General features: G+C 36.7%; 1 protein-coding gene across 1 annotated transcript in view; it reads left to right on the top strand.

Moving 5' to 3' along the window:
• The first annotated feature begins 8,425 nt into the window (after positions 1-8,425).
• Positions 8,426-19,033, top strand: part of LOC127629101 (ephrin type-A receptor 2-like) — a 37,314-nt gene continuing 26,706 nt past the window's right edge. The window contains exons 1-3 of the mRNA XM_052106163.1: positions 8,426-8,622; positions 9,146-9,213; positions 10,195-10,843. Coding sequence (XP_051962123.1) covers positions 8,541-8,622; positions 9,146-9,213; positions 10,195-10,843 — 799 coding nt within the window. The 5' untranslated portion in view covers positions 8,426-8,540. The remainder of the gene's footprint in view (positions 8,623-9,145; positions 9,214-10,194; positions 10,844-19,033) is intronic.

The following is a 19,033-nucleotide window of genomic DNA, read 5'->3' as shown; positions in this document are numbered from 1 at the left end:
TTTTATCAGTCGACAAATTTCTTTATTTGCTCGAATTAAGAGAAGCGTATTTGGGTGCAGTCTTGGATGGAAAACAGAGACTTTGATGCGAGTTGGAGGTGAGTGGAGTTGAATGTTTTCTCCGCTATATGCTTGCTTGTCCGCAATCTCCATTTCTTCATGGTCCAGTGTAGCCATCAAATTTTACTGGCTACTCACCATATGACTTCAGAGTCGTGGAGCATCCAAATGAGATTTCCTCCATTGTCGGCTCTAAAATATAAAATGTTTTTATATCCTCCCACAAAATTGAATAATTTCACTATCTGTCAAATTTTAAGACATTTTTTGGACTCCAGAGTAACTGAATCATCTCCATCTTACATCAGCTTCCCCTGACCTCATAAGTGCTCAAACTGGTAATCTGATGACCCTGTTCACACATAGCATCAAAACTGAACTTTTCAAGTAATGTTACAACTTCTAATTCAGGCCAGTGCAACATTATATACCAATATTTTTGAATGGGTCATTCTCACACATGAAAAAGGAAAGGGCTGTATGTTTGAAAGCAACTTGAGGCTGTCATTCTGCTTAAGATTTCCTTTTGTATTCCACAGAAAAAAAAAAGTCATACAGGCTTGGAGCAACATGAGGGTGAGTAAATGATGAGAGAATTTTCATTTTTGCGTGAAGTGTCCCTTTAAGTCCACACAAACTTGGCAAGAGACTTCAGTCATGCAGTCAAATGTTAGCACACCACACACAAACCTGTGCATATTATTTGCTACTTCATTCCTTCCCTTCCTACTGTCAGACTCATCTGATATGATGCATGACTGCACACACTCAATATTGGGTGGGTCGTGAGCACTGAATCAACAGGTGGCCATTCAACAAAATTCTCATTTATACTGTACAAGTACATCTTGATGTGCCAACTTCATTAGAATAAAGTAAACATGGGAAGTAATTTCAGAGTGTTGAATGGTTGTATATGATCTCTCTTGATCTACACACAAGTTTTATAGTTTCCTCTTAAAGATAGTTTTGTCGGTGGATGAATTCCCCAGTGACAAGGTCATTCACCTCCAATGAACATTGAGAGCATCCCCGTTGCTGGTCTTGTGTTAACTGAGCCTTGAGCATATCTAATTGAACAGGAGGTATATTGGTGCGTTCCAAGTCAGAGCATTGGAATGTTGTTATAAAGGCCCTCACTGCCCACAGAGCATTTATTCATTCAAGTGAATATGTGCACTGCTTTATGTAGTGCAATCATATAAATGCCTGGCTATCAGTTGCTGCTCATTTTTCTGCCAGTCTCGGCAAGTCTCTTTGTGGACACTTTTTGTGTTCGGGTGTGCCAGTGAAATGAAAAATTTGATTCAATCTGTGCCACCAAAAACAAGAATTAAAATAGCTGTAATCTGCAGGAACATTACATTAGATTATCAGTTTATCAATGTAACTATACTGTATTTAAGCAATAAGGGTCAAGATGCTGTGCTATGTTGTGGTTATAGTCTTGGCTATAGGGTGATTTTTAGGCATGACACGTAGCTGAGTGCCTCCAACACTTTCAGCCATTATACACACCACAGCCTTAATGGCCTAATTGCTTTTATTTCTGATTAACAGTTTTTATTGATTCATACAACAAAGAAAAGAAAAACATACATTATATTCACAGAATCAACATTTAAAACCCACTATTACCCCTCCCCCTCCCAATCCCACCCTGACCCTCAACAAACACCCCTGTGGTCTCACTTGAGTGTACACATACAAAATAAATAAATATAATAATCACACACATTTAAACACACTGCTCCTCCCTGAGAGCCTTCCAAGAATGCCAAATAGCTTCCCCATTTCCCATCAAACAAAACCAAATTACCCAGCCTTCTACATAATACTTCCTCATAAGCCACCACCCCATCTCCGTGCACCATTCTTGAAATAAGGGCACTCCAGCTGACTTCCATCCCCTTAAAACAATCAGTCTGCCAACCATAACACTGGTTAGGACCCAATTATTTATGTGTTTATCCCCTATATTGATGACCTTTCCATCATCTAAAAAACAATGGCAAAATTAAATTTGAGTGCCCAATACGTCACACATAAAACTTTGAACCTTCAGCCAAAATTCTTGGATCTTAACTCACCACCAAAAACATGGGTTGTGTCCCCATCTTCTGATTGGCATCGCCAGTAGGTGGGTGTGTCTTTCAGATCAAGACTATACAATCTAGAAGGGGTCCAATAGAATTTATGTAAAATCATAAATTGCATAAGGTGCACCCTTGCCTCTCTAGATGCAGACTTGATGTTTTATAGAATCCTAGCCCACACTCCCTCCTCCAATACCAAGTTTAAATCTTCTCCCACAATCTCTTGAGAGAAGTTAAAGCTCCGTCCCCCAGACTCTGAATTAAGGGAGTAATACACTGATGCCTCATGACCTTTTCCAAAAGCAGTAATCACCCCAAAAATAGCACAGAGCAGATGGCACAGCTGTAAATATCTAAAGAAATGTTGAACCAAATTTTCAAAAGATCTCAACACTCCACTCTCATATAGGAGCATACCAACCTCACTCAGAATCCACTCTGACCAGCAGAAAGCGGACTTTTTAATACATAATTTTGGGTTCAGCCATATGCTCGAGGCAACATTTAAATAAATGTCAGAATTAAACACTCTGGACACTTTTGTCCATATCGATTGCAAATGTGAAATCTAAACTCTGATTAGTTTAACAGAAAGGCTTTGCAATGGCGAAATAGGGGCAAGAACTTTCTGTTCAATACAAAACCAGGGATGGTCTCTCTCAGGTGGAATCGACCAATGAGTCAAATGTCTGATTCCAAATGCATTATAATAAAACAAAATCTTGGGTAGGCCTAGACCACCTTTGTCAGTCGGCCTATGCAACTTCCTGAAACATAATCTGGGACGTTTACATTCCAAATGACTTTGCTATGCTCTAATTGCTTTTATTAAACAGTTACTACATAGAAAAATTATTAAGGCCACAAAATATTATTATTTATTCATTAGTGACATTTTTACCTAATAGAGATTATATAACAGATTGCTAAAACTAATCATCCGCTATGGGTTCTGTTCAGTGGTTGGTGAAAAAAAAGTGTTCCACATCACAGCTGTTACTATATAGAATTCATTTTGAACCATAATAACGCACTGTGAATGATCTATTTGTATATATCTGAATATTTTGCAATAAACTTTAAATATATTGTTTCTATACTTACAATCATCAAGTTAAACTATTAGTATTTCCATTATCACTTTTATTCCAATTTTGGCATTTGCAATGCTTAATGGGATTGTATGGCAATTTATTTAGATTTTATGAACTTTATTTTTATTAAATGATTGTAGAATATAAAATATATATATATATATATATATATTTATATATATATATATAAAATATATATATATACTGCTTAGTCTTCCAAAAAGTCCCTGCTTGCAATCTCAATATAATATGTAAGTAAGTCAATGTAAGTCTCTTTTTATGTTATACATTTCTGTAACAGCTTCTATCCTTAGTAGATATCTGTTACTGCTTTTAACTAATTCAGGTATTTGTCCAAAATATAAAACATAACCTGGATAATCGACCTCTATTCCAAGGATCTTTTAGGATTTCTCCCCAGAACAAGTGTACCACAAGACAGACCCAAAAGTTATGTTAGTGGTCAGCTAATGATATTCCAAATTTTCTCCAACAGACCACATATGGCACATAATTGCACCTTTAAGTATATGGTCTTGTCCCTTTGTCTTGTTGTCCAATTTTCAAATAAATCAAAGCTTGTAATCTTGTTATTCAACTTGGAGCTTGTTGGATTGGTGCATGGTTTAGAACACTTTTATGAACACTTTTATGAAATCTCTTCACTTCCAGGACCAAGATGGCTGAAATGTGGGCGGGCCCTGTTGCGCTCTCTTGTGAATTACATGATTGAAACATTGTATTGACTAATCAGAGTCCAGAACAGGAGCTATCCATTTTAGAATCAGAATTGCAACATTATCTGTTCAATGTGCCACTCTCTGCACATATCATTTTTTGATTTCATTTTCATGATCACTCAGTTGTGACTCACCGTACACATAATTACAGGAATAGTTCACCCAAAAATAGAAATTTTCTCATAATATACTCATCCTTATTTCATCTCAAACTCGTATTACTTTTTTCTTCTGCGGTACACAAATGAAGATTATGAAGGAGATGTGTAAATATTCAGACAATGTAAGTCAATAGGGTCCAAATTTTCAAGCTCTACAAAGGACTTAAAGGCAGCAAAAAATAAATATATACAACTCAATGTGAGAAACAGACATCTTGCAGTTTCCTAGGCCCGATCATGATTTGAAGTGTGAAAAGTGTAATTGATTTTCAAATCGTGATGCGTTGTATGGATATATCCTCATATCTCCATCAAAATATTTTTGTTTGTGTTCTGTGGAAGAAAGAAAGTTTAAAACAGCATAAGGGTGAGTAAATGATTTGTTAATGAAAATAAGCTTGATCCATAAAGTGTTTATAATAATAAGGAAAACCTCACAACAAATTTGTGTTATGAAGGAGAGTGAGGAACCCATCTCCAGCCCTCTTCATCCAAATCAACAGTTGGACCTGGACTGCATTTTTTAGAGATGCTGAGGAGTTGGAAAATAAGCTAGTGGAATGGAATTTCTCTTTATGTCTCTTTCTACCGACCACATGGTCATACAGTCATTTTAGGGTTAGGACCACAGTGGCATCTCCCCCATTCCCATCATTATCTTAATTTGCAACCGCATAGAGTCTGAACTGCAGCTCAACCCAGATGCTGAAACTACTTTTAAAACTACCATCTTATGCGAAGAGATGTAGATACTATTGATGGCTTTCACTCCAATTACACCAAACAAACATCAGCAAAAATCATAAACTCTGTCGTTAAGGGTATTACCACACCTATTGTTTGGTGCCCTTATACTGTAGTTTAAATTTACTGTCATTTAAAAACTCTGTTTTAAGATTATGTACTGTGGAGTTCAAATGTCTGAGTCCTCTTGTGAAAATGCTTCCATCTTCTTTTTATACAAAGAACTTAACAATGTCACAAATTTGCTTATTTTATATGAAATAGAGTCTTAAATATTTCTTATCGATTTTACATTATGTTTATTTGCTTTTTGGTTTTTTTAAATCCCAACATTTATTTATTTCCCATATTTATTTCCTAGAATCACAGATTTTTACTGTGACTTTTGAACCCTACTGTAAAGTCATCTTTTCTGAAACCTCTCTTTTACCCCTTCATGTTGCTCAACCTCCCCAAGTGTGTGTGGCCTGCTGCTCTGAGCGTGTTTCAAAATTGTGGCCATAGTCTGTGATCTTACAGTAAAATGAACTCTGACCACATCTGAAATAAATATTGTACTAGTACTTCATGTCGCAATAAGAAATCACCTTCTAGAACTTTTGACCTGGTATGTGAATCAACCTGCTAATGGCTCTTATCATGTGAGTCGATACTGATTTGATTGTTACCATAACAAACTGAAAACAATATAAAATTAAAGCTTTATTCACTCTTAGTTTCAATACAAAAAGTTATATATTTTAAAGGAATATTCCAGGTTCAATACAAGTTAAGCTCATTTGACAGCATTTGTGGCATAATTTTGATTACCACAAAAATCTATTTTGACTCGTCCCTCCTTTTATTTAAAACAAGCAAAAATCGAGGTTACAGTGAGGCACTTTCAATGAAAGTGAATGGAGACAATGAATGTTAATGTGGGTTTAAACAGTTGTTTAATTTGTAATTTTTACAGTCATTTTAGGGTTTTAGGGTTAAAAGTTGTAAAATTGGCTATAACATTACACAGAAAATTTAGTAAGAGATTTTATCACATCATATCATATCCGTAATATCTAGTGGCTACACTTTTGAAACAGTGAGTATTTTAACATTGAAAAATGGACATCTTTCACTTCCATTGTAAGTACCTCACTGCAACCAAGATTAATTTTTTTTTAAAGAAAAGGAGGGATGAGACAAAATACATTTTTGTGGAAATAACTATTATGCCACAAACATTGTTGATTGAGCTTAACTTGTATTGTATTGAAACATATTGTTTTCTTGTATACAGCCTATACACTATAACATCATGCCAGGCTTTAAGAGCAGGAAGTCCCTGTGTTACTTGGTGATTCATTGAGATATATATTAGCTCACACACGTGCGTCTTTAAGCAACACTTGCTGCTGTATGTTGATGGGTTAGTAACAATGGACCTGCTGTTTGCTACTCTGCTGTTGAGTGCACCACCACCTGTCCTCTGACAGCACTGCCTCCCAAACCCCCCCACACACACAGTTTTAAGTCACCCTTTTCTCCATCTATTCATGATTCTTAAGTTTCAAGATTTGTGGTATGGGAATATTACCATATATAGCTGGCACCTTGGCAATGTATGTTCTAGTAACTGCTTTTATAATCTCAGATTGCTGTTGTATAAGAACATGAAATGTATTGCCACAAGAGTTACTGGGAGAAATAGGAAATTGCTTCACATCTCCATAAATGATATTAAAGGGAAATTTCGCCTCAAAATGAAAATTCTTTCATCATTCTCTCACCCTCATATTCTTAACTTGTTTGACTTTCTTCTGTGGAACACCAAAAGAGATGTTTGCCTCAGTCACCATTCACATTTATTGCACGTTTGTCCATATAATGAAAGTGAATGGTGACTAAGGCTTTTGGGGTGAACTGTCCTTTAAATGTATTTTGTAGATGTAGAGTTTTGTCAAAATAACTATATACTTTAAATTTCAAAATCTATTATAATTTTCTGACCAAAAGCAACTAGTCCTTTATTTTTATGTACATCGTTTCTCTCAAATGAATCCCTTGAATTCATATACATGTGTGAAAAAAGGGTGTGAGGTGAGAATAGTGGGGTGGGGAATGTGGCATTGTTAACCAAAAGAATCTGAAACACTGGGAACAGCCCCTGGTGTGAAGGAATTTTTGGATACAGTAGCGTCAGAGGTGTCGAAAATTAGCATTTTGAGAAGTGTAGTGCAATGACAACATGCAATGATCTCAGATCAGTTCCACAGGTGTAACACAAACAAAAAGGGAACAAAATAAATCTCACCTATTTAATGTACTCCATAAATATAGAACTGATTAAAAAATAAACATGTTTTTGTAAAACATCTATTTAACAGTCTGATTGGTACTTACAGAGAAGTGAGTGTGATAATATTCTTTCACTCGTGCACTTTATGTCTGTGACTCCACTGAGACAGCTAAGTAGGAGTCTCAAAACACAGGGAGCTTGACTCCAAAATTCCTAAGAGTGGACACATTTGCCATAATTTAAGTCTTGCATCTATGTTCTCACCAGCTCTGTAAGCACTCAGGTTCGGATGCATTTTTTAACCATATTTGATGCTCTTAATCTCACAATTAGATTATGTGACTTTAGCCGGGGTTTCACAGATGGGTTAGATTCTAAAACCAGAGCATTTGTGAACCTCATTAGTACAATAATTATAGATAATCATGACAATCGTTTTATTCAGTCATTTGGCCTACCATAAACTGACAACATTTAAATTCACAGTACATCTGAAAGTCTCAGTTTCAATGCAACTGAAGGAAAATTCACTTAATCAAAAATGAAAATTCTCTCATCATTTACTCCCGCTCATGCTATCCCAGATGTGTATGACTTGCTTTCTTCTGCTTAACACAAATGTAGATTTTCAGAAGAAAATATCAGCTCTGTATGTCCAATTCAAGTGAATGTGGCAAAAGGTACATTGTTCAATATTTTAGGTCCTTTTTTTGTATACTATAAATTTGACCAGCCCTGACCAGTAGGCGGTGATACGCACAAAGAATATTAATTGCCAAAAAAAAAAAAAAAAAAAGAAGAAGAAGAATATAGAAGTGAAAGTGGAGATTTAGAGCAAAAAGGACTTAAATGTTAATCTGTTTCTCACCCACACTTATCATATCACTTCTGAAAACATGGATTAAACCACAGGAGTCATATGGATTACTGTTATGCTGCCTTTATGTGCTTTGTGGACCTTCAAAGATCTGTTCACCATTCACTTGCATTGTGTGGATGTACAGAGCTAAGATATTCTTCTAAAAATCTTAATTTGGGTTCTTCAGAAGAATGTCATACACATTTAGGAAGGCCTGAGGGTGAGTAAATAATGAGAGAAATTTTATATTGGGGTGAACTATTCCTTTAAGGAATAAGGACGGTCCACTGTAAAATGTACAGGTAAATTGAGAAGTGAGGGGCGGGGTCACAAAACTGAATTGATACAAGTGAAAATATGCTGCTGAGCACTCTTCATTTAACCGATCACATTCCAGCGGGCGGAGTTCATGACGCTCGGCATTTCTCAATGAGTCCTCCGACAGCGCAACTGGAACAGCCACTGGTTTCAGCGTGGATCGCCCTAGATCACTGTTAACTCCACAGAGAACATGGATTACCGACGGATTAAGCGGATTTTATTTGTGAATGTATTTATGAATTTAGTGTTTATTTCTCTTCAAAAAAAGGAAGGTACGCAACTCTTTGAGACGTTATCTAAAACGTATCAGTCAGGTTCACTCACATGGATTAAACTATTTAAAAGCTCTCTGTTCTATGCCATGCTTCTGTGGCAATTACTTGCCTTTTTGAAAATCATTTGACTATGACTGGCATATGGTTAAATCAAATTCTGTGCGCGAACAAACATGGGACTTCTTATAAGGCTGGTTTCGGTAATCCAGTGCAAATCTGTGCGTACAATTCGGTGCGAATTTGAAAACTTTTTAAAGTTTGATATAAAAAAATGAAATTCTTTGAAACGTTAGTGTAAAAAATATATAAAAAAAATTATCCTGACCATTTGGTTACACCGTATATTTAGGCTACTATCGTTAATGTATTTATTTATTTTAAGTTTTTGCCATTGAAAAAACAAACAAAAATATAAGCTCGAATATTTTATTTATTGTGACCCTTTAAGTGATAAATCTATCATGCCAGAAATATTTTATTATATATAGGCCTAGCTAATATATTTGCGAAATTATTGCAGAGGTGCTGTTGGATATGGTGGCATCGGGAGCAGAGTTGGGCTGGTTGACATCGCCTGTTGAGCGTGGGGTGAGTATATTACTACTACCATAATTCTTATTTTTGCTGCATTACTATGTGCCAAGCTCATTACAACGGGTCTAAAAGTTATTTTTTCTTATATATTAGTTTAAGTTGTGCATTACTGAATAGAGGTCTTTATTACATACTTTGGGAAAACACTCCTGAGAAAGTTCAGAAAACTGCAGATACTTTGTTGCCTGCTGAACACTTGTAGCCTCACATGAGTTTAAAGCCTTGTGCTAGGGATTGTAAAACTAGGAGTGTAATTAACATTTTAAGGTTGGCACATATGGTGCTTTTGTGAATGTGAAAGCTTAATTGGTTTTAAAACCATTCTTTCAGTCCTTCTTCATATGATAATGGTCAGAGATTGCAAGTACTGACTTGTTACATGTTTGTCTAATCAATAACCAGTCTGTTTTTATCTACTTAAAAGCGGTTGGAAAAAGTGTGTTATCAACAAAGAAATCTGTATAGTAGTTGTTTTCCTTAAGGGTGTAATGGAAAAAGCTGAGAATTCAAGAATGTGAATATGGTGCCAGCATGTTCTAATTTATATAGAAAGTTAATTGCACTTTTAATGAGTGGCTGTTTATTTAAATACTTCAACTACTTTCAAACTTATTCAATGCTTTAAACCACAAGTTTCTTTTATATGGAAGCATTTGCTGCAGTTTTATAGGCATGCCACACACTATGAAAAACTCCTGTAATTAATAGCACAGTGGCAACATGAATTACAGTAAAAACGTAATGTGCTGTACACACTGCATTTGAAATGATATGTGTTACAGCATGTTACATCAGTTAGATACAGTAGAAAGACTGCTGTATTGGTTCATCATCCTCACTACTATTTAAAATTCCATGGTTAGGACATTTTGTGTTATTTTTGTCCACACCATTCACTGACATCTTCAAAATGTATTTTCCACAACCTTGGTTTTGACTTTACTGCTAACATCACATTTTTAATTCCTGTTGCAGTGGGAGATAGGCCAGCGAGCTGTGAACGGCTCTCTGCTGTATAACTATTATATATGTAACGTGGAGGAACGAGAGCAAGACAACTGGCTTCGTACAACATTCATCCAGCGCCACCCCACCACCTCTCGGGTCTTTGTGGAGCTGCGATTTGTCGTTCGTGACTGCAACTCTTTCAAAGCAGACTCGCTTATCTGCAAGGAGACCTTTAACTTGTACGCCTCCGAGGCTGATGCTGACATCGGCACTGCTTTCCGCAAAGGCCAGTTCCGCAAGGTGGCCACGATTGCTCCGGATGAAATATCCAGCCTTGGGGCAATGAAGATGAACGTTGAGACTAAAGTAGTGGATAATCTTTCTCGTAAGGGCTTTTACCTGGCCTTCCAGGACATTGGGGCCTGTGTAGCCATCTACTCTGTCAGGGTTTACTATAAAACATGTCCAGCAACTGTGAAGAGCATGGCAACATTCCCTGAGACAGTGGCAGGGGGAGAGAACCAGGCACTGCGGGAGGTGGCTGGAAGGTGCGTGGAGAATGCCTTGAGCGAGGACCAACCTCGCATTTATTGCACCATGGATGGGGAGTGGGTGGTACCAGTGAGCCAGTGCCAATGCCGACCTGGGTTTGAAGCCATGAAAGATGCATGCCAAGGTAAGATATGTGTTCCTTTGTCTGGCTTCCATAGTTTCTTTCGTCTCTTGGAAACTCAGATTTCTTATTCCATTCTGAAATATAATTTCATGTTAGGCCTGGCTTTGGTCAAGATTTTGAATATTGACTAGACTTCTACACAGATTGAGATTATAATTAGCATCTCATTTGTACTATATCATGATATGCATTCTTTTAGAAGTAATGTTTTTTCTTTATACTGTGGGGAAATTAGTTGAAATAGTTTTTTGGTCAATTTTTTGTTTCATATGTAGGGCTAAGATGATGCCACAAGAAAATGCCTTTTATTTTTTTGTTTTGTGTTAAACTGCTTTTATATATACAGTATAATATGTATAATATTGTGGTTGGATTGCCGGGGGCCTCCAAGTAGGATTTCGCTTAGTGACCCTGTTTGCTCAGAAATGGCCCTGCATGTTTCATACAACAAAGTAGACACATTTTCACATGTTATAATGTTGCTCTCATCACCTATTTTGTGCATGCTGTTACTCATGTGCTTTGAAACGTGTTTGCTCTTCCTGGCAGTGGACTTGACTCCCATGACCCCCAGCATTCTTTAAAATACAACAAAAGTCAATGACTGTTGCAGACTATTAGCTTTAGGTAGAACATTTCAAAGACAGGTTTAAAACACGCTTTTTGAGGGTGTGACAATGTCATTCTATTGGCCACCTGTTTTTCCCCTCCTGTCTTTTCTTTTTCTTGCAACACCAGAGAGGCATCAGCCATGTGACAGTCCTAAAGTGTTTTGTGATGGCAGAAATGTGTATGAGAATATTGGCATGCAGAAACTTGTTAGAATCATTCCATTTTAAACGTCCTCTAACCTCAAAACTTTTACATAGTCCCCACATTTCTACAGTATGCAATGACAGGTAAAATGCAGCCAAATTTACACACTGAACATGAGCAATAATTCCTTTAAAACGGGGCGTCTGCATTACAATTTCTTAATTTCAGCGGTTACAGATTAATTTAATTGCTGAGCACATACACATTTTCGTTTGCATACATTCTTTGATTTATAGACTGAAGATTGTGGGAACAGGTGTGTGCATGCTTTAGAATTGGAAGAGAGATAAAGTATTAGACTCTGGAGTGGGAGGATATTGTAGTGGAAAGGTGGAGAATGGAATGTAAAGGTAGCAGAACAATGAAGTGCTGTGTTCAGTTTGAGACATAACCCTGCTAGGTTTATTAAGGAGCCTTCCCAACTACTGCAGGCCTGAAGAATTCCCTGGGGAGAGCTCCAGGCCAGAGCTGACTTACATTGATGGATGAACTGTTGATTAAAGGCAATCATTGTCAGGTAGTCAGATCGGGGCACTCTAAAACAGAACAGGGTAAGTGCAAGGGTGGGGTGAGGCTAACTATGTTCTCAAAGAGGATGGCAAACTGTCTGTGGTGAGATTGCTTAAAATACACACAAAATTGCATTCAAGTTTGCCACTTATAAAACACACCCTTTCACAATTGTAACGCTTGCTTATATTAGCTGACCGCACAAAGACATGATGCCTGACCTACAGAGGTGTGTAGAGTAGCCAAAAGTTTTACTCAAGTAAAAGTACAATTACTTAAAAAAATAATTACTCAAGTAGAATAAAAGTTATAGAGTCAGTCTATAACATTCTATCTAACTTCTTTTGTGTTCCAAAGAATACAGAAGGTCACACTGGTTTAGAACAAAATGAGGGTTGGGGAAAAATTATGGCTGAGCTATCACTTTAAAGGGATAGTTCACTCAAAATTGAAAATTCTCTCCTCATTTACTCACCCTCATGCCATCCCAGATATGTATGACTTCCTTTCTTCTGCAGAACACAAATGAAGATTTTTAGAAGAATATTTCAGCTCTGTAGGTTCATACAATGCAATCAATGGGTGCCAAAATTTTTATGCTCCAAAAAGCACATGAAGTCAGCATTAAAGTAATCCATAAGACTCCAGTAGTTAAATCTATATCTTCAGAAGTGATTTGATAGGTGTGAGTGAGAAACAGATCAATATTTGTAATTTTTTGCTAGACATTCTTTTCCCTGCCCAGCAGGGGGCAATATGCAGAGAAGAATGTGAATCACCAAAACACAAGAAGAAGAATGTGAAAGTGATCTGATTCTCATCCACAGCTATCATATCGCTTCTAAAGATATTGACTAAACGCAGAGTACGCAGCCTACGTAGGGCACCTACCCCGGTGGCTGAACACTCGCTGTGTCTGACACTGCCCCTATACATTATATAGTGCACTATTTTGGGTTTTCACCATTTTGTAGGAGTGTCTGTGTGAGCCACTCATTCCTTACTTTTGTTCACTCATTCTTACCCACATTGCACTCTAATTTCGAGTGTACACTTGATGTGCACTCGATGACGGTTAATTGCCCATAATTCACCACAGGGAAGACATACGAGCTGGGAGTTTACTGCTTCCTTCACTCCTACAATGTTTTATTTCATGCTGAATGTATTGGCAAATCATTACTTGATTAAAATAACGTAACATATAGAGATGCAAAACATGCATTTTTAAAATTATAATTCTGTGAATGATTTAAATATTCTATTATAACCTGTAGGTTATGATAATTTGGTCGAATGAGGGCGCTATGCACCCAGAAAGGCTACCCAGTTTGTATTAGAGTTTAAAGATACTAAAATATAACAAATAAATACAATAATGTACATTATATTAAATGTGTTTACTCTTTATATTAACATATATATTGTTCGCCATACGATCGCCTCATGCCTGCACATATCGCCTTGCGCGCCTCGCTCTGCATACACAGAAATGCTGTCTGTTAGTGCTCCAGTTGTCAGTCATGCGAACGGCAGAGCAAAAGGCATTTACACTTAACTTGGATGTTTGCATAGATTTATACAGTTAATCAGTCAGAAGTAGTTGCAATAGTTGCCAGTGTGAGAACACAGGGTAAATGTGTAAATACTGCTCATGACATGCGGGACAAAGCACACTGATATATTGCTGCACTGATTTAAATGTGTACACTTAAAAATGTATGTCATAAGAGTCCAGTTACAGAGTCACCCTGAAAATGACCATCTCATTACACAGAAAAGCCCGCGTTAGCATTAGAGCCACAACTTATCTCAGAGTGCTGACTTTAGTTGGAGCTGCAATTTTATTCTTTAAATATCTGTTTACTTGGTATTAAATTAAGGCATTGCATGATGAAACTATAATTTTTTTCACCATGTGGAGCAAAGAAAGTGTTTCACTTTGACGAGCTTGATGCTGCAGTACTGATGGACTCGGCTTAAGGGTTAGTTCACCCAAAAATGAAAATTATCCCATAATTTACTCACCCTCAAGCCATCCTAGGTGTATATGACTTTCTTATTTCAGAATAAGAAAAATATTAATATTCATAACTTTATAAACTATAATCACTGGCTTCCGGTAACGGCCGTCCGCGCATTCATGAGAGAGTTGATTTCTGGCGTATGATGGAGGTGTTGTGTAAGCTACAGTGAGAAGCGTTAAACGCGGAAGCGCAGAGGACAGAGGAAGCCAGTGAATGCGTGGATGGCCATTACCGGAAGCGCAGTGATTATAGTTTATAAAGTTAATTAACCCCCTGGAGCCATATGGATTATGATTTTATGATGGATGGATGCACTTTTTGGGCTTTGAATTCTAAGGTACCATTCATTCAGAATATAAAGCTTGGAATAGCCAGGATATTTTTTATATAACTCTGATTGTGTTTGGCTGAAAGAAGAAAGTCATATACAACTAGGTTGGCTTGAGGGTGAGTAAATTATGGGATCATTTTCATTTTTGGGTGAATAAAATTTTTTCTGTGACCTTACGCTGTCGTAAAAGTCCCATTCCATAATCTCTCAATAAATTACACATTAACTAAAATTACGCCGCCCATTGTAACAAAGTAAAAACTTTTTTGTTGTATTTACTTGAGTGAGAGTAAAAAGAAGCCACTTTTAAACCTAATGAGTAAATGTAACGCGTTATGTTAGATTGCCGAAGAAATTCATGCCCACACCCTGTCATTAACAGTAAACCCTTTTGAGGTTTCCAGAGCTGAAAAATAGCTAGTTTCTGGAATATTTCAGAGGCTATTGGTCTCCTTATTGTTGGTCTTTAGGAAAAATAGAGACTGATTAGGCATTGAATCTTTTATAGTAACTTATTTCTGTCTAAAAAAGGCCTGTGCTTTACTGTAAAGAAGATTTTCCCTCACTGGAACATGCTTAAGCCGAGAGTGGGTGACCAAGTTAGAGATGTGTATGTATTATGTGCGGTGAGTGATGGGCTGGGTAGTAATTGACTTGGGTGTGTGTTCTCAGGAGCCATAAGTACTGGTTTTGGATATATCTACTTCCTATCCAGTTGCTCTTCATTTCTTTCTTTCTTTCTTTCTTTTAGTTTGGCCACATTTATACCCTCTTCAAAACCTGCATGGCTTTTCCTAAATTAAACCAAATAGGCAGCATGTATTATTGTTATTGGCTGCTCTGATGACAAAGTGTAATTTCTGGCCTTGACCAGGTCTTGGAAGTGACATTTATTGAAAGTTCAAACATCCAGTTTCACACGGCCCTGCAAACACTGTTTAGTTTCTTCTGGGAGATTTTTGACGGTGTCCTGTAAATAAACAGCTTTGCTTATCCCCTACCTGTCTCCCACAGACAAATATATGCTTTTAAACTAACTTTAGTGTACATGCACCACATTTAAGATAAACTTTAACTCATTTGTGCAATACACTGTACATACTGTGCATTGTAAAAGCTTGTGGAAGTTTGGAATTCCTTGCTTGAGAAACAGTATAGTCTTCAAATATGTCGAACCATGTGGTGACAGGCAGTTCAACAGCAAAAAATGAGGATAAAGAAATCAGCTCACTGCAGAGAGTCTAACTGTAGTTTAAAGCTGAGATAAACATAAAGGAAATTAAGCAAGTTGTTTGGCTTAAATGCTCTCTGAACGTTTGCGCAAGACTAAAGTTAAAATTGTATTGTAGTCATCTAACATACCACTCTAGTGTGTAATGCCAGCATTCACAGTAAATGTGTGTTGATGAAAGCTGTGTGAATATGTTTAACATCGTCATGATATGTAATCCAGCTAATTCTAGGTTATTTCACCTGGTGTAATCACTCTCTGGTTTATTTGATTCTAATTATTTCTTCTCTGAACTTTTTTTTTTCCATCGATCACATTTACTAACCCTCAGAAACAGTTTGGTTTTGACATTAATCTTAATTTATTTACTCAATTTTGCTAGTGCCATTTGCCTGGAGAAGTTTAGATAATGAGGAATTATTTCATGGAAATGGGGTTGCTTGTCATCTTTGATCCTAATACCAATATCTAATATCAAATTACAATAAGAGTAGATATTATAATTGTTTGTTAATATTACTATAATGACTTTTTTTATACAAATTAAATGAAACTACTGTAGACTTACTGGAAGTCAGTTACTCACAGTTTTGTTTGAATTGTCAGTGGGGTGTTGGAGAGCTCGCCTATCATGAGAATTGTGTGGATTTTTCCACCTTAGTAATAATTTACAATGGATTTCTTACCATGGAAAATATGCCTTCTGGAGAGGCTCATTTTGACCTCAACCCGATTAAGATGCTTTGACATGACCTCAAGAGAGCGATTCACACCACACATCCTAAGAATATTGCTGGATTTAATCACTTTTGAAAAGAGGAATGGGGCAGAATTCCTCATGATCATTGAGCAGGTCTGATCTGCAATTACTGAAAACATTTGGTTAAAGTTATTGCTGCCAAAAGAAGGGTCAACCATTTATTAATTCCAAGAGTGCACATAATGTTTCCACTCTGCACTGTGAATGTTTACACAGTCTGTTTAAGAAAGAGAGTCTCATCAGAATATATAACCCATCATTGTAAGTGTTATTCAAGACTGTGTTTGTTTGTTGTGACTTATTAGAAGATAAATCTAATTTATGACAAATTTATGCAGATATCGACGGTCAATTCTAGGGCTCTCATGCTTTTTCCCGCAACTAGATGTTCTATATACAGTATATTGAAGGTCTCACATGAGAGGAGTTGATTTCAGGATTGTGTGCATGTACTGAGTGTATTGTGCTGCTAGTGTGTGAGACCAAATTTCCTGGCCCGTGTCAGCTCTGTGTGCCCTGAAACAGGACAAGCTATAGTGGAAACCGGAGGCTTACTAATCCTCTGTGACCCTCCAACTCGTCAGCTCAGGGATTTCTATTGTCACCCTCAGTCACTAGCTTCATTCACTTATTCTATTCCCACTTATTAAGGAATTTTGTTTATTGCTTTGCTTTTCTTTTTTTGGCTTAAACCTGACTCTTCCCATCTTTGTTGTCATCTCATCTAATCCACACTGAAACAGCATTTCCCTCAATCGAAAAGGAGCATTTCGAAAATGTTTTCCAGTACTGCATACTTTAGAAAACAATGCTGTTATATAATTGTTTTTATTATCAGTGCAATAATAAAGAGAGGAGGGGTAAAAATTTATATTTCCAAGTATTGCAATATTATGCCTTACAAAACTGCATCACTGCATCTTGTTTCTGAAAGACTCAAACTACATTTTTTAGAAGAATATTTCTCTGTTGATCCATACAATGCAAGTGAATGTTGACCAAATCTTTGAAGCTCTAAAAAGCACATAAAAGCAGCATCTAAGATTTCCATAAGTCTCCAGTGGTTAAATCCATATCCTCAGAAGGGATCCAATAGATTTTGTGTGAGAACAGACCAAAACGCATTTTCCTTGGTGTTTATGATTTCAAGATTGATTACACTTCCTAGCGCCATCTTGCTCTCTTTGCATGTGTCAAGCACTAGGAAGTGTAATCGAGTTTGAAATCACGATCACGCTTAGAGATTGCAGTAGCAAAATGTACAGTGAAAGAAGAAGTTGCATTTTGGTTTATTCTCACCCAAAAACAATTGGATTGTTTGAGAAGACATGGATTCACTTGCACTGTACAGACACAAAGCGAATATATCTTAATTTGCTTTCTGCAGAAGACAGAAAGTCATACACATCTGGTATGGTATGAGGGTGTGTAAATTATGAGAGAATTTGTATTTTTGTTTTAACTATCTGTTTAACCACTCATAGTGTGAGAAGACAAAACGTACTCTGACATTATAATTTCATGAACTCTCCATTATTTCTGTTCGAACAAAATGCAAACTCTATAACGTCTATAACTTTTTGCGGTTGTAACAAGGTCTGTACTGATGGTACATACAGCTAGACTGTAAGGTTTTTGTTTAATGATAAACACACTGGAACAAAAGTGCAATATTCCCTCACATTGTTTTGTTTACTAACACTGAAATGCGTATGCTCTCAAGCATAGGAGGAAGTTCATTATGTGTTACGCAAAGCACCAAATTCCAGTGAAAATGAATGTGAAACAAGTGAGTAAAATATGACAATATATATCACAATTTTGAATCGCAATACAGTAAACATAAAGAATGGAATCAGATCACAACACAAATATGGAAATAATAACAAAGTACCAGGTCCCAGCTGATTCCCACCCATATAATAAACTAGTGTTATGCTCATTGATGTGTTGAGGATCTCACAGCTTTTTTGTAGTGTTTTCAGTTGTGCCTCTGGTTTCTTAGTTAACTCCTTTCTTAATTAACATATCTTCTGGATAGGTCTCAGTGTTTGTCTCCTTTTGTGCTCTGTCATCATCGCTTTCTCTTGCCCTCTTTCCTTTAGAATGAGTGAAAAGTGTGAAAAGAGAGGGATTAGAGTGGTTATTGTGTCTGTTAACGACTAGATGAAAGCGCTAGTGGAATTATAAAGTGTAGATGTAATTCTCTTACAACTGTTCCAATGGACTGATAATCTTTGCACTAATGCTCTCACCACACCTAGAGACCATTCCATCCCTTCTGGCTTCATGTTACTACAGCATCCCCCCCTGCACATACAAACACACACTCACAGCTTTGGCTTTGTTTAGTCTGGCCATAAGAACCACTCCACTGACCATTCAGTAATGGTAAAAACAATGTCAGTCAGTGTTAACCTATAATTTTCTTTTTTATCTTTCTTCTAAACTCGAACTCTTATACACACTATTTTAATTATGGTCAAATAATTTTTTTCATTTGACTTTTTTCTCA

Source organism: Xyrauchen texanus, chromosome 35 (assembly GCF_025860055.1).
Source record: "Xyrauchen texanus isolate HMW12.3.18 chromosome 35, RBS_HiC_50CHRs, whole genome shotgun sequence".
NCBI classification, from domain to species: Eukaryota; Metazoa; Chordata; class Actinopteri; order Cypriniformes; family Catostomidae; genus Xyrauchen; species Xyrauchen texanus.
The sequence above is the reverse complement of the archived record's forward strand: the minus strand, read 5'-3'. Positions and strand labels throughout refer to the sequence as shown.